The sequence below is a fragment of the Primulina eburnea genome, chromosome 14, assembly GCF_022965805.1.
Source record: "Primulina eburnea isolate SZY01 chromosome 14, ASM2296580v1, whole genome shotgun sequence".
NCBI classification, from domain to species: Eukaryota; Viridiplantae; Streptophyta; class Magnoliopsida; order Lamiales; family Gesneriaceae; genus Primulina; species Primulina eburnea.
Window position 1 is genome coordinate 5,711,314 of NC_133114.1, and position 15,689 is coordinate 5,727,002.

The following is a 15,689-nucleotide window of genomic DNA, read 5'->3' on the forward strand; positions in this document are numbered from 1 at the left end:
GTCACCAACTTTGAATAATCATCGATATATATTAAGTATATATATGGCAAAAGCCAGAATTTCAGTAGCCGTACGTAGTTCCTCATAAGGACCACTGAGGAGTGTTTGTCTTCGAGAACTGCATCGTTAGCTTGGAAGGCTAGGGGTTAGGGGTGGAGGGAGAGCTTCCTTCACCCGGGCTTTAGTCTGGGTGGTCCAAAAAAATTTTAAAAATTTATATGTAAATTTTTTTATAATTTTGGATAAATATGATATTAGCCCGGGTAGATCAATTTAAAATATTAATGAATTTTAGAGTTTAAAATTCTATTCTGGATAAGATGGAATTCCTGGCTCCGCCACTGCTAGGGGTTATAGTGGGCTTGCAGTTCTCGCCTACGTCTCCCACCGGAAAATGGCTGGGGTTCGTCACTGCCGTATGGGTGCAGGCAATCTCCGGAAACAATTACACCTTCTCTAACTATTCTAGTGCACTTAAAACCCTTATGGCGCTCACACAGCTCCAGCTCAACAATTTGTCCGTCGCAAAAGATGTGGGAACAGCGTTTGGAATCCTTGCCGGACTCGCCTCCAACCGCCTTCCTACACTTGTCATCCTTCTCATAGGCTCCGTCGAAGAGGTCGTCGGGTACGGCGTTCAGTGGCTAGTCGTCAGCCGCCGCATCCAACCACTTCCATATTGGGCTGTAAGTGTCGAATGATCGAATCCCTCGTTTCCATTGGATGGTCATGACTCATGACCTGGTTTTGCAACTAAATATATATTGTACATGTAATTCGTGCAGATGTGCATATTTCTGTGTATGGGAGGAAACAACACGACATGGATGAACACGGATATTCTAGTGACGTGTATTCGCAATTTCCGTAAAAACCGGGGTCCGGTTTCAGGGATTCGGAAAGGTTACGTCGGTTTAAGCTCTGCGATATTCACCGACCTTTGTTCCGTGCTTTTCGCCGATGACCCATCCAAATTCCTGCTAATGCTGGCTCTAATCCCCTTGGTAGTTTGCATGAGCGCTATCGTTTTCCTTCATGAGATTCCTCCCTCGTCCTCGGCCGCCGCGGAAGACGAAGATAACAAAATTTTCGGGGTAGTTAACGTTCTCGCTCTTATCATCGCGATTTACTTGTTAGCTTTCGATCTTACAGGAACTCACGGCCGTCTGTTTTCGACAAAAATACGAATATGTTGGCAACCCGATTAATAAACTCATAAATTTTTATTAAACAAAAGAATTTTTATTGCATTAAGAGGCTTAATGGGCCTAATTTAACTCTCCTAATGGGTCTAAGCCTTGTTAGTCTTTTATTAACTATATAATATACAAAACCCTTCCATAACCCACTCAATTCCTACGCCCCACACCCCAACTCAGTCAAAACTCTCTCTTTCATGCAACACATGGCACACACATCAAATTTGAAGGAAAAGAATCGAGTTTGCTAGAGATTTTCCAGTTCGTCATTCCCTCGTCGTCGTTCTTCAATCGTCAACGTATATTCGTGCGTAAAATACGCAAATACACGTCAGATTCTTCCCTTTTACTCATCTATCACACCACAGTAATTGTTTAAACATGTTTTGCATGAAAAACAAGGGACACTTGGTTATATTTTCGTTTTTGCATCAATTATGGTTTTTAAATCATGTGTGTTGATCCAAAATTATGTTTAACATGAACCTAAGGGGCTGCAATGATTAGAAACGTTTAAGTGTGGTTTCTACATGTTTTAAAGAGTCCTAATTCACACAAAACATGTTGCACACGTACATAACAGAATCTGTAACCGAAAAGTTATGTTGGGTGATCATGGGGCTCGGTTTATGGGATTTGTTACTTGGCTTGGGCTTTGGCTGGACCAAGGCCGGGCTAGGTCAGGTATGAGTTAGGGAGAGAGTCCTAGCCACGTTAGGACTCGATCACCAGGGATGGGAAGGAGTCCTAGCAAGATAGGACTCCAACCCGAGAGCACACTTGCAGGCTCGCTGGTTGCGCAGACTTGCAGGGAGTAAGGGGCTAGGCCATGGGGATTTGAGCTGGGCAAGTGTGACTCACTAGGGTCCTAAGAGGGTGCACAAGGGTTTGGTTCGGGGTCTGGGTCGATGGCTAGGTCCTAGGCGCTTGATCGAGGAGTCCATGTATTGGAAGGTGTCTCGGCCGTGGCTTGCAGCAGGGGCTGTGGCTTGCAGTTGAGGCTAGGGTCAGTTTCTTTGGTTCTTAGGGTCCAGTAGAAGGGTTGGCTCGATGTTGGCTCAGACTGGCTTGAGCTTGGCTTGATGAAATAACAAGATGGCTCGAAGATAGGTGTTCGAGGGGCTTAGGGGTTTCTTTCTTGAAATTAAATCGAAACATGGCTCACAAGGGTCGAGTCATGGTTTACGAGGAAAGTATAAGTTTTTAATTTAGGAATTTTATATTAAAATTTGAAATTATTCGGGATTAAAACACATTAAAAATGAATAATTAAGGAATAATAAAAAAAGCATAGTATTTAAGCTAAATAAAATTATGGGAAATTTATTTTAAGCTTAAATAATTATTTGGGACATGTTAGAGTCAATGAAATTAAGAAAAATTAAAAAACATGAAATTTTACGTCTAGGGGTAAAACAGTAATTTTACACCCGAAAATTAGTAAACGTCATTGCAATGTCCTGAATGTCTTATACGTCAAAATGTTTATTTTAAATGTTTATGGAATTTTATGATGATACGATAACGTTAAAAAATATGTTGCATGCTTGTTTTTTTTAAAAGAAATATGATATTAAATGCATGATTTTTATAAAGTAATGAAAATGTGAAACATTGGAGGAGGTGGAGTAATTGTGACTATTATGATGATATGAATGGGGATGTCGTGAGGTAAAAGATCACAGAGGGAGCTCATTTATGGGAGAAGGCCCAGAGGGAGCCCGCTTATGGGAGAAGGCGCCAGAGAGAGCTTGATGATCGTATTTCCATATGATAAGGATAGGCCAAGGCTCATTTGATGGGTGAGAGTGTCGCTGATGTCCCCGTCGCCCAGTACTATGGTTACATGTAGATGGGTCCATAGACCTTATGAGGAAATGAAAGGCACGATTAACGATCCAAATTCATTAAAAGAAAAATTGTATATGCTCATGATGAAATGATATATGATATGAAATGATAAAAAGGAAAATGTTGATGTTTAAGTTATGCATGTTCATGAAATGTTATTTTATGTAAAATTATTTTTACTGTTGTATGTAAGATTGATATGTGTCGTTTTAACGTGTTTTATTGCATTAGTCTGTGTGTGTTTTGCATTGTGCATGCGTTTATTTCAATCACATTCTGTTCATTTTAGAGTAAACATTTGCATTTTATCATATCTCACTCGGGCATGACGAGTTTGCAGGAAAAGTGTCCGGAAAACCAAAAATGGAACAAAGTGTACAAAAGAGAAGGCAACGAACAGAATGAGCGGCGCCCGAGCGGTAATTTTCTACCGCCCGGGCGCGAAAGGTGATCAAGTCCACAACTCGACAGAAAGGTCGGCGCTCGAGCGGTAATTTTCTACCGCCCGAGCGCGAGAGATGCTTTACAAAGGCCAAGCTACAGAAGAGTCGGCGCTCGAGCGGTAGTTTTCTACCGCCCGAGCACGAATGCCGCACATTCCAAGCAAGTTTACAGAAGGTGTGGCGCTCGAGCGGTACTTTTCTACCGCCCGAGCGCCACCTAATTTTGGCAAGATTTTGCATTCGATTCTTTTCCTTATTTCGGAGGATGGCTGATATGGGTGGACGTTTTTGGACGTTTTGAGATATTCAGACATTCTTGGAGAGGAGCACAAGTCTTGGAGAGCACTTTGCGCTTGGATTGAACAATCGAAGTTTTTCGGGCGTCGTCTTCGCATTTTTTCGTCAATTCTCGTATTTCTAACTTTGTTTTCATATTTTAAACTTTGTTTTGTTTATTTTGATCATGAATTCTAGTAGCTAAACTTCATTATTTGTTGGGATTAAAGGGGATCCTACCCCGAACGTTGATTTGAATTAATTTATATTTCGATTGTGCGTTATTCTTGATTTTACTACTGTTTTATCATGTTGTTAGAGTGTAGCTAACTTTGACAATGTTTTTATATTGCAAGTGAGTTCGAGAGAATAACTTGTGATAGGAACGAGTAGTATAATTCGCGGATCTACACTTTACATAGATATATGAAATTGGATACGTGCCGATAGTCATAGTCCTTAGGGTCGAAAACTAGGGGATTTCATAGATCGAAATGCGATTCACTCTTGATAAATAATTAAAAACATTTAATTACTTCATTGAGTCGAATTAGTTTGGCATAGCTCGAGAGAGAGTGTTCAATAGAATAGGAAATCCTGTCGGAAGCGTAGATCACGATCGAACGAATTAATAAATTAACGAGGGGTAGGTGAGCCGAGATTCCCAACAAATCCATTTCTCATTGAATTTTTACTCAACATTTTACACTTTACATTTCATTACTTGATTTTGAAGCTTTTTATTTGCACGTTTATTTAATGTTAGTAGTAATAAACAATCAAATCAATTTTCGTTGCTAAATGTTTAATAACTGAAAATAATAATTGTTAAACACAGTCTTCAGTGGAACGATACTCGTACTCTTGTACACTACATTATTACTTGACATCGTGCACTTGCGATTAATTTTGAGCATACAAAATCATATGTTGAGTCTTTAGAATCACTAAGTGTGATTGATACATGTGTGATTGATAATTATGATGTTGGAGCTTGATGGTTGACTTTGCTAGACTGACGGTGCACATAACCCGAGGACCGACGTTTCTATTTTTCCGCACTTATGATTTATGTTTATGATTTTATGTTAAAAGATTTTATGAGTATTTATTTATGTTTTTTAAGAGGTTTTTGAGATGTTGTTAGTTTATAGCAATTTTGCTATTTTAGGAAATTGAAAACGATTGACGAATTTATGGTTTTGAATATTTCCTTTGATTTCAAATACTAGTTGGTTGCGTTATTTTAAAATGATGTAAAAAATATTTTTATACATGTACATGTATTCGGCCGAATGAGGTAAATTTTTTGGAAAAAAATAAAAATTCTATTATTTTTTAAGCAAAACGAGTAGTGGACGTTTCAGTTGGTATCAGAGCAATTGTTCTGTAAAGGGTTGTGCCACCATTAGTGCCGGGAAGCTCAGTCTTCAAGCCTCAAATTCGTAAGTTTATATGCTTTTTATGATTTTTATGTTGTTACCTGCATGATTACAAGAATAATATGTTTATGTCACATGTTTAGCAGTTTCATGAAAATATATGATTTATATGTTTAAAATGGCTAAAATGAATTAAGATATGATGCATGATTAGAAAACTTAGATTTAAATACATGTTGATTATGTTAGAATTTTGAAAACGTTCAGATAAAATGCCTCCACTGTTATTGAGAACCAGGATGCGAATAATGAGAACCTTCAAGAGAATCCAAACCCGCCTCCTAATAAGGATAATGTTGTTCGCGCCTTGAGGGCATGACTTGTTTCTTTGAGCAGTTTCAGAATGCACCTAGGCCACAACACGATGTTTATGACCAGTTCCGGAGGCTAGCGCCGAAGGAATTTTCTGGCACCACCGATCCCTTTGCTACTGAAGCTTGGATTCGTGCACTCGATGTGCACTTTCATTATCTGAATATGGGGAATTTTGACCGTGTGAGGTGTGCCACTTACATGTTTAGGGATGATGCCTCTTTATTTTGGGAAGGAGCCGAGCATGGTATTGACATTGCTACTCTTACTTGGGATCAATTGAAGGAGATATTCTATGAGAAGTATTTTACTGCTGATGTTAGAGGACGAATTAAGAGGGAGTTTACGAGCCTCCGTCAGGGAGACTCGATTGTTGCTGAGCTTTTGAGGAAATTTGACAGGGTTTGTCACTTTGTACACCTTATTGCGAGGGATGCTATGGAGAAACTTAGACAATTCATGGATGGTCTACGACATACTATACAAAATAACTTGATGATGATGCGTCCTTTGGATTTTGCTATTGCTACTACTTATGCATTTCAGTCTGAGCAATCCTTGAAAGACATCGATTTTGAGATGCCGCGCAAGAGACAATAACACCAAAATAATAATCAGCCAAACAAGAAGTCCATATATGGGTCCTCCTAGACCTCAAGGGCCGCAAAAGCCCCAAAGTCAAGTCAAGAAGCAAGGACAGCAAAAGTAACAACACCCTGGAGCACCAAAACTTGCTGAAAGACCCCTATGCAAGGAGTGCAATCCCCCACATCTTGGCAAATGTGAATGGGGCACATTCAAATGTTTCTTTTGGAAGGAGGAAGGACACAAGGCTGCTGATTGCCTGAAGAGAAGAGCACCTACTGTGGGACGAGCTTATGTTATGCATGCAGAGGAAGCTGAAGAGGAGCCATACACGACTCTTATCACGGGTAACCTAGTCATTTAACATATTTATATTGTTTTTATTGCATGAAATGTTAAAGTGGTTATTAGAATTGAATTGGGAACAAGATTAACCTAGAAGAAATTAGGTTGCATGCTCTACTTTAGAGGGAATTAAGATATGATTTTTGAAACCTTAGAATTAGTATTGATTTTGTGCCTTAATTTATGCAAATGATGAAATAACTCCAACTAAAAGTCTTATGGACAAAAAAATTAAAGAAAACTCATAATTAAGGGTTTCTAAGGGTTTCAAAAATTCTTGAGGGGTCTAAGTGCAATTTTCGAAAGTTAAGGGGCTTAACTGAGATTTTCGGCTTAATTGCAAATATATGAACTTTATGAACTTCGCAATTTCAAATTTCTTAAGGACCAAAAATATAATTTTCAAAATATAAGGGACTAAAATGTGATTTTTCGAAAATATGAAGGGTCAAATTGCAATTATTTGAAAATTTTGGGACTAAAATGAAAAATTTAAAAATTTAAGGGCCAAATGCAATTTTTCAAGAAATTCTTAAGTTCAACGCGTAATCTTCACATAGATTTGGGAAATTAATGATAGAAATTCCTTAAGCTTCAACACAAAAAGATTTAAAAAACATTTTCGCCGTAGGGAGGATTATCATTCATGGGTAGCTACCTATGCACTGCTAGATTCGGGAGTTACACATTCCTTCATATCTGAAACCTTTATCAAGCGATTGAATATTATTCCTGAAGATATGGGTTTGGGTTTCAAAGTTTCTATTCCTTCCGGTGATCTAATTCTCATGTCTAAAATTGTCAGGAATCTGGAGCTTCGTTTATTCAAAGATGCAGTTCAGACAGATCTTATTGTGCTCCTTATGCCTGGATTTGAAATCATACTTGGTATGGATTGGTTATCAGCATGGAGCTTCGATTGATTTTTGTAAGAGCTCAATATATATTCGACCGCCTAGTGGTAAATCTTTTGTCTTTGAGGCGGCGAGAAACAAGCAAATGCTGCACATTATCTCTTGTCTGTGTGCAAGGAAGCTTATTAGACGTGGATGCAAAGCCTTTCTAGAATGTGTCACTACCGCACATGATCCTATCAGTCAAAAAATAGAGGATGTTGATATTGTCATAGAATTTCCTAGTGTATTTCCCGAAGACTTTTCTGGCATTCCACCCATTCGTTAGGTGGTGTTTTCTATTGAGTTAATTTCGGGCATTGTTCCTATATCTAAAGCACCTTATCGTCTATCACCCGCTGAAATGAAAGAATTAAAATATAAAATCCAAGAATTGCTAGACAAGGGTTTTATTCGCCCTAGTTATTCTCCATGGGGCGCACCGGTATTGTTTGTGAATAAGAAAGATGGTAGTTAACGACTCTGTATTGATTATCTAGAGCTGAATAGAGTCACTATCAAGAATAAGTATCCTCTACCAAGAATCAAAGATTTATTTGATCAATTGCAAGGAGCATCAATATTATCAAAAATTGATCTTCGTTCTTGATACAATCAGTTAAAAGTGAAAGAGTCGGATGTTCACAAGACAATGTTTCGTACTAGATATGGGCACTACGAGTTTATGGTCATACCATTTGGGTTGACAAATGAGCCAGCGATATTCATGGATATCATGAATCGTGTATTTCAGCCGTATCTAGATCAGTTTATTATAGTCTTCATTGATGATATTTTGATCTATTCCAAGAGCAAAGAGGAGCATAGTCGTCATTTGAGGACAACACTGCAAGTACTACAAGATAGAAAGCTTTATGCAAAATTCAGCAAGTGCGAGTTTTGCATAGATAGAGTGGCTTTCTTAGGCCACATCATTTCTAGTGATGTCGTTGAAGTTGATCCAAGTAGAGTTGAGTCAGTGAAAGAGTGGCAAGTACCTAAGAGTGTTACCGAGATTCGCAGTTTCTTTGGACTAGCTGACTATTATCGCAAGTTTATTCAGGGATTCTCAGCTATAGCGGTACCTATTATCGCCTTGGAAAAGAAGAATGCAAAGTTCGTATGAGTATCCAAGTGTCAAGACGGTTTTGATAAGTTAAAGCAAACCTTAATATCAGTGCCAATGTTATCTATGCCATCGGGGCAAGGAGAGTATGTTCTCTATACCAATGCTTATAAACTTGGTTTGGGTAAAGTTTTGATGCAAAATGACCGAGTTATAGCTTATGCGTAAAGACAGTTGAAAATTCACGAGAAAAACTACCCTACTCATGATATTGAGTTTGGAGCGGTAGTTTTTGCATTGAATATTTGGAGACATTACTTGTATGAGGAGAAGTGCAAGATTTTCATCGATCATAAAAGTTCATAATACTTCTTCACCCAATAGGTATTTAATATGATACAGCGAAGATGACTTGAATTAGTAAAAGACTACAACTATGAGATTAGCAATAATCCGGGAAAAGCTAATGTTGTGGCAGACACATTGAGTCGAAAAGCAGCATATATCACTCAATTATCACTCCAAAGACCGTTGCAATCCCAGATACAACAGTTTGAGCTTACAGTATATGTTAGGGGAGAGGCTCCTAATCTTGCCACATTGTCAGTACAGTCGACTTTGAGAGATAAAATCCGTAAGGGCCAGTCTACTGATGAGCAATTGCAGAAATGGAGAGCAAGAGATGAAGCCAAGGGCCAAAACTTATATTCTGAGGTGGATTATATAGTTCGTTACCGAGATCGTTTATGGGTTCCTAGTGACAACTCTTTTAGGGAACTCATTATGAAGAAAGCTCATGACACAACATATTTCATTCATCCGGGAAGCACAAAAATGTACAAGGAATTGCAGTTGTTATATTGGTGGCCATGCATGAAGAGAGATATTCTGCGATTTGTATCCAAGTGTTTGACATGTATCAAGTTAAAGTAGAGCATCAGAGGCTAGCGGGAAAGCTTAAGCCACTTCCTATTCCTGATTGGAAATGAGAAAACATCACGATGGACTTTGTTTTGGGATTGCTGAGGACTATTAAAGGATTTAATGCTATATGGGTGATAGTGGATCTTTTTACGAAATCAGCGCATTTTCTACCTATCAAGACGACCTTCACCATGATTCAGTATAAAGAGTAATATGTTCGAGAGATAGTTCGTCTGCATGAGATTCTTGTATCAATTGTTTCTGACAGAGATCCGAGATTGACTTCATCTTTTTGGAAGATTCTACAGGCAGCGATGGGGAACAAGTTATTATTCAGTAAAACATTCCATCCTCAAACCGATGGTCAGTCCGAAAGAGTTATTCAAATTTTAGAAGATCTACTGCGAGCTTGTGTGATCGATTTCCAAGGCAGTTGGGAACCGAAATTACCTCTAGTGGAGTTCACCTACAATAATAGCTAATAATCATCTATCGAGATGGCTAATTTTGAGGCATTTTATGGAAGAAATTAAATATATATCTCCTATTCATTGGGACGAGTTTGGTGAAAGAAGAGAGATTGGTACAGATGTGATTAAAGAGACTGCAGAGCTTGTAGTCAAAATTCGAGAGAGAATGAAGACTGAACAAAGCCGACAAAAGAGTTATGTTGACAAGAGACGAAGGGACCTAGAGTTTACAGTGGGAGACCATGTATTTGTGAAAATAACACCTATGAAGGGTGTTGTGCGTTTTGGCAAGAAAGGCAAGCTTAGTCCAAGATTTATAGGTCCATTTTAGATTTTGGAGAGGATTGGAACACTAGCTTATAGAGTAGCATTGCCACCGATGCTTTTTGGAGTTCACAATGTGTTTCATATCTCGATGCTGTGAAAGTACATGTCGAACCCGTCACATGTATGTAATCATGAACCTCTGCAATTAACTCCAAATATGACTTATGAATAAAGACATGTCCAAATCTTGGGAAGGCAAGAAAGAAGACTTCGAAAAAAAGTCATTCAAATGGTCAATGTCAAGTGGCTGAATCACTCGGAAGAAAAAGCGACCTAGGAAATCGAGAGGGACTTGAGGAACCGAGAGGGACTTGAGAAGTCACTATCAAGAACTATTCGGTAAGTTCTAATATCGAGGACGAAATTTTATTTAAGGGGGAGAGGATTTGTAAGGTCCAAAATTAAGACGACGTAATCCAATTGCATGCAAATCTAGGGAATATGAACAATGGTTAATTAATCGATTTTAATTACTAAATTTATTGCGAGATATGTTTATATGATATTTTAGTAGTTTTTCTACTCATATGCATTAAAATGTATTTTTAAGGGTTATTCGAGTTGCGATCGAGGAACGGAGACCAATAGCTGAAAAATGGAAAATAATTTTATTAAATAATTGTTTTAAATTATTTAAAATATGGTTGATGTTTTTTCTTATTTTTGAAAATAAGGAGTTTTGAGGTGATTTTATAAAATGGAACGTAATTTTTATCGGCGTCGGATTTTCGACAAAAATACAAACGTGTTGGCAACCGGCTAATAAACTCAAAAATTTGGGGCTTCATGGGCCTCATTAACTCTCCTAATGGACTTAAGCCTTGTTAGTCTTTTATTAACTATATAATATACAAAACCCTCCCATAACCCACTCAATTCACACGCCCCACACCCCAACTAACTCGAAACTCTCTCCTTCATGCAACACACGGCACACACATAAAATTTGAAGGAAAAGGATCGATTTGCTAGAGATTTTTCAAGCCGTCGTTCCCTCGTCGTCGTTCTTCAACCGTCAACATATATTCGTGCATAAAATACGCAACGACATGCCATATTCTTCCCTTTTACTCATCTATCACACCATAGTAATTGTTTAAACATGTTTTGGATGAAAAACAAGGGACACTTGGTTATATTTTCGTGTTTGCATCAAGAATGGTTTTCAAATCATGTGTATTGATCCAAAATTATATTTAACATGATTCTAAGGGGCTGCCATGATTAGGAAAGGTTTAAGGTGGTTTCTACATGTTTTAAAGAGTCCTATGTCACACAAAACATGCTACACACGTGCATAACAGAAGTTGGAACCGAAAAGTGATGTTGGGTGATCATGGGGCTCGGTTTATGGGATTTGTTACTTGTCTTGGGCTTTGGTTGGACCAGGGCTGGGCTAGGTCAGGTATGAGTCAAGGAGAGAGTCATAGCCATGTTAGGACTCGATCACCAGGGCTGGGAAGGAGTCCTAGCAACACGAGAGCAAACTTGCAGGCACCCTGGTTGCGCAGACTTGCAGGGAGTAAGGGGCTCGGCCAAGGGAATTTGGGTTGGGCTAGGGTGACTCACTAGGGTCCTAAAAGGGTGCCCAAGGGGCTGGTTTAGGGTCTGGGTCGATGGCTAGGTCCTACGCGCTTGATCGAGGAGTCCTAGTCTTAGAAGGGGTCTCGGTCGTGGCTTGCAGCAGGGGCTGTGGCTTGCGGTTGAGGCTAGGGTCAGGTTCATTTGGTTCTTAAGGTCCAGTAGGGTCTAGGGAAGGGTTGGCTCGATGTTGGCTTAGGTCGGCTGGAGCTTGGCTCGATGAAATAACAAGATGGCTCGAGGATAGGTGTTCGAGGGGCTTAGGGTTTTCTTTCTTGAAAATAAATCGAAACATGGATCACGGGGGTCGAGTCATGGTTCATGAGGGATAAAATAATATAGAAAGTCTAAGTTTTTAATTTATAAATTTTCTATTAAAGATTGAAATTATTCGGGATTAAAACACATTAAAAACGAATGATTAAGGATTAATTTAAAAGTCTAGTATTTTAGCTAAATAAAATTATGGGAAATTTATGTTAAGCTTAAATAATTATTTGGGACATGTTAGACTTAATAAAATTAAGAAAAATTCAAAAACGTGAAATTTTACGTCTAGGGGTAAAACAGTAATTTTACACTCGAAAATTAGTAAATGTCATGGCAGTGTCCTGAATGTTGTTTTATACGTCAAAATGTTTATTTTAAATATTTACTGAATTTTATGATTATTTATGGAATTTTATGACAAAACGATAACATTAAAATATATGTGGCATGCTTGTTTTTTAAAAAGAAAAATGATATTAATTGCATGATTTTTATAAAGTGATGAAAATGTGAAACATTGAAGGATGTGAAGTAATTATGACTATTATGATGATATGATGATATGAATGAGGATGTCGTGAGGGAAAAAAGCCTCAAAGGGAGCCCATTTATGGGAGGAGGCCCAGAGGGAGCCCATTTATGGGAGAAGGCACTAGAGGGAGCCCGTCTATGGGAGAAAGCCCGAGAGGGAGCCCGAAGATCGTATTTCTATATGATGAGGATAGGCCAAGGCTCAGTTGACGGGTGAGAGTTTCGTTGATGTTCCCGCCGTCCAGTACTGTGGTTAAATGTAGATTGATCGATCGACCTTATGAGGAAATAGAAGTCACGATTAACGATCCGAATTCAATAAAAGAAAAAATGTATATGCTCGTGATGAAAGGATATATGATATGAAATTATAAAAAGGAAAATGTTGATGTTTAAGTTATGCATGTTCAAGAAATGTTATTTTACGTAAAAATATTTTCACTGTTGCATGTGAGCTGTATATATATTACTTGTTATAAAGATTATGGTATGTTGAGTCTTTATACTCACTAGGTATGATTGATGCAGGTGATATTGATAATTATGATGTTGGAGCTTGATGGTTGACTTTGCTGGACTGATGGTGCACATAATCTGAGGACCAACGCTTTTTTTTTTCGCACTTATGATTTATGTTTATGATTTTATGTTAAAAGATTTTACGACTATTTATTTATGCTTTTTGAGAGGTTTTTAAGAGATTTTTAGTTTATAGCAATTTTGTTATTTTAGGAAATTGAAATCGATTGACGAATTTATGGTTTTGAATATTTCCTTTGCTTTCAAATACTAGTTGGTTGCATTATTTTAAAATGGTGTCAAAATATTTTTATGCATGTACATGTATTCGACCGAATGAGGTAAAATTTAAATAAAAAAATTTCTAGTACTTTTTAAGCAAAACGAGTAGTGGATAGTCTCGTTTAAGCACATCACAACATAAAATAAGCCTACACATGACCGAAATTAACTATATACAAACAACTCATATCCTCGGGACATGCCCCAGTATATAGATACATATATTGTAAAATCCGAGATCTCGATTTATCGTGATAGTGGTTGTAATTTTTAGATTGGATAATTCTACCGTATACAATAAATTTTTCTCAAGAATTTAAATAATACCGTGTATATTATTTTTCAGATTTTGAGATTTGCAGAATTTTACCGGATATAGATCTAAGATTTGATACACCTGGATAAAGATTTAAGCAAGAAGATAACCCAATCAAATCTTGAGGATTTTATCATGGGATTTTCGAAATATTGGAAGGATTATTAGGGATTTTCGAAAATCATTAGAAGTCTATGCGATAATTACAGACTGGGAAAAAAAAGTTCAACTACCAGGATTTTAGGAAAAATAATCAAAATCTTATTTGTGGAAAAATACCAATAATTTCGGATTTAAGTAAGAAAATTTATGGGATTTAAGAAATATAATTTTTATTATTTTAGGAAGTCAAAAATCTACCGAATATTGGGAATTAGACACAAAAGTCGAAATTTTACAGACTGGGCAAGGCATAATTTCGAAAATTACCTTGGGATATATATATATATATATATATTTCGAAATTTAGGATAGAGAATAAATGTAGATTTGATCACGATTTTAGATAAAGATTTGATTCAGAATCAAACGCGATTTGGTACACGATCAGGATAGCAGCCAACCCCTATAAATAGGAGGGCTCAGTGTCTCGAAAATCACACCATTTTTACTCTCTTATTTTCGAGAATTTCCCCCTCTAGTTCTTAGGATTTTTCGAGCACAGCGAAGCGCTGCCGCAGTCCAGCCACCGGAGTTTTCACGTTTTTCTTCAAGAAGTTTAAGGTAAGTGGGCTTGTTTTAAAGATTAAAATTCGTTATGCATGTATTTTCGTTTTTGAAAAATTCGGGCGAGTACAATTCTTCTTCTACACTCTTCTGGTTACGATGTTTTTGGCATGATGTAAATGTTTTGACACTGTGAGAATTCAACTTGATATGGGTGGGAATCCCAACCATACGTACCCTTACACGGTGGGGGAGATAACCGCTATACGGCCTCGTCCCCTTAGAGGGGTAAAAATTAGGGACTGATATCAGTAAACCATTGAAAGTAGATGAATCTCAGTGTCGGGTTAATGATGCGCACGTGGTATGAATTATGTTTGCATGGTATGTATATTTCGAAAATTGCATGTTGTTTTTATTGTACTCGATCGGCCCCCACTTGCTGAGTATTTCCCCAAATACTCACCCCTTACACATTCCCAGATAAATCCGAAGAGAAATCAGAGGAACAAGTTGAGCATGAAGAGTCGGATCAATTTTGGGGATAGTGAAATTATTTAAACATCGAGAATTATGCTGCAAGGATTTAAGAATTTTAGTAGGTTTATTTTCATTGTAAACGCTTCCGCAATTTATTCAATTTATTCAGTTGTAAAGACAATGATTATTTTTGGCGAATTTATGAAATAAACTGGTTTCGGTTATATTGTGCTACGAGGCTGGTCGTTTTTCGATTTTGTGATTGATGAGCGACGCCGGTGTCAAACCCGAGTTTTGGGGCGTGACATTTTAGTGGTATCAGAGCCGCCAGGTTCATAATCCGAGTGGGAAAAATCGAGTTTCAAAAAAAATAAAATTCGAAAATTTTTCGGAAATTTTCGGCCAAACAGAGCATTAGCGCGCCGCCGCGTTTTTCGCCGATTCCGGCCGTTTTCGGTAGTTGTTTTTCGATCGGAGACCTTTCTTGGAATCTTCTCGACGAACCAAACAAAAGCCCTCAACCAATTGCAGATATTGTATTCGGGGGAAGCCGTAATTTCAGATCTAAGAATTTGGGCATAAACCCTAAAATTCCAAAAATAATTTCGTCCAATTACCCTACCAATCCTACTCCGAATTTAACTTAAATTTACCCAAACGATACGCAATCCATGGGTAATGTTTAGCTCTAATCAATTTTGGCATCGGATCAACTGATCGTAAACACCCAAATTCGAGTTTAGTTAGCGAGTTGCGCGATTTCTCCGGCGAAATTAGGTAACTTCCCGACCGATTTTGGCCGTGCCATCACCGGTTCCGTGACCCTACCCTGTCGCCGACATGTGCCTTTACTCCGACCGTACTCCGGCGAGTCAACCCGGCGAGTCAACTCGGCCGAGTCAACGAGTCAA

The 15,689-nt window shown here is 38.0% G+C and overlaps 2 protein-coding genes across 2 annotated transcripts; both read left to right on the forward strand.

The window, feature by feature from the left end:
• Positions 1-320: 320 nt before the first annotated feature.
• Positions 321-1,208, forward strand: LOC140811125 (protein NUCLEAR FUSION DEFECTIVE 4-like). Its single transcript, XM_073168998.1, has 2 exons — positions 321-686; positions 786-1,208. The coding sequence occupies exons 1-2, from the start codon at positions 321-323 to the stop codon at positions 1,206-1,208; spliced, it is 789 nt and encodes a 262-aa protein (XP_073025099.1).
• Positions 1,209-5,526: 4,318 nt separating this feature from the next.
• On the forward strand, positions 5,527-8,472 carry LOC140811126 (uncharacterized). Its single transcript, XM_073168999.1, has 5 exons — positions 5,527-5,925; positions 6,341-6,455; positions 7,192-7,307; positions 7,966-8,091; positions 8,158-8,472. Exons 1-5 carry the CDS (start codon positions 5,527-5,529, stop codon positions 8,470-8,472), a joined length of 1,071 nt encoding a protein of 356 aa, XP_073025100.1.
• Positions 8,473-15,689: the final 7,217 nt, after the last annotated feature.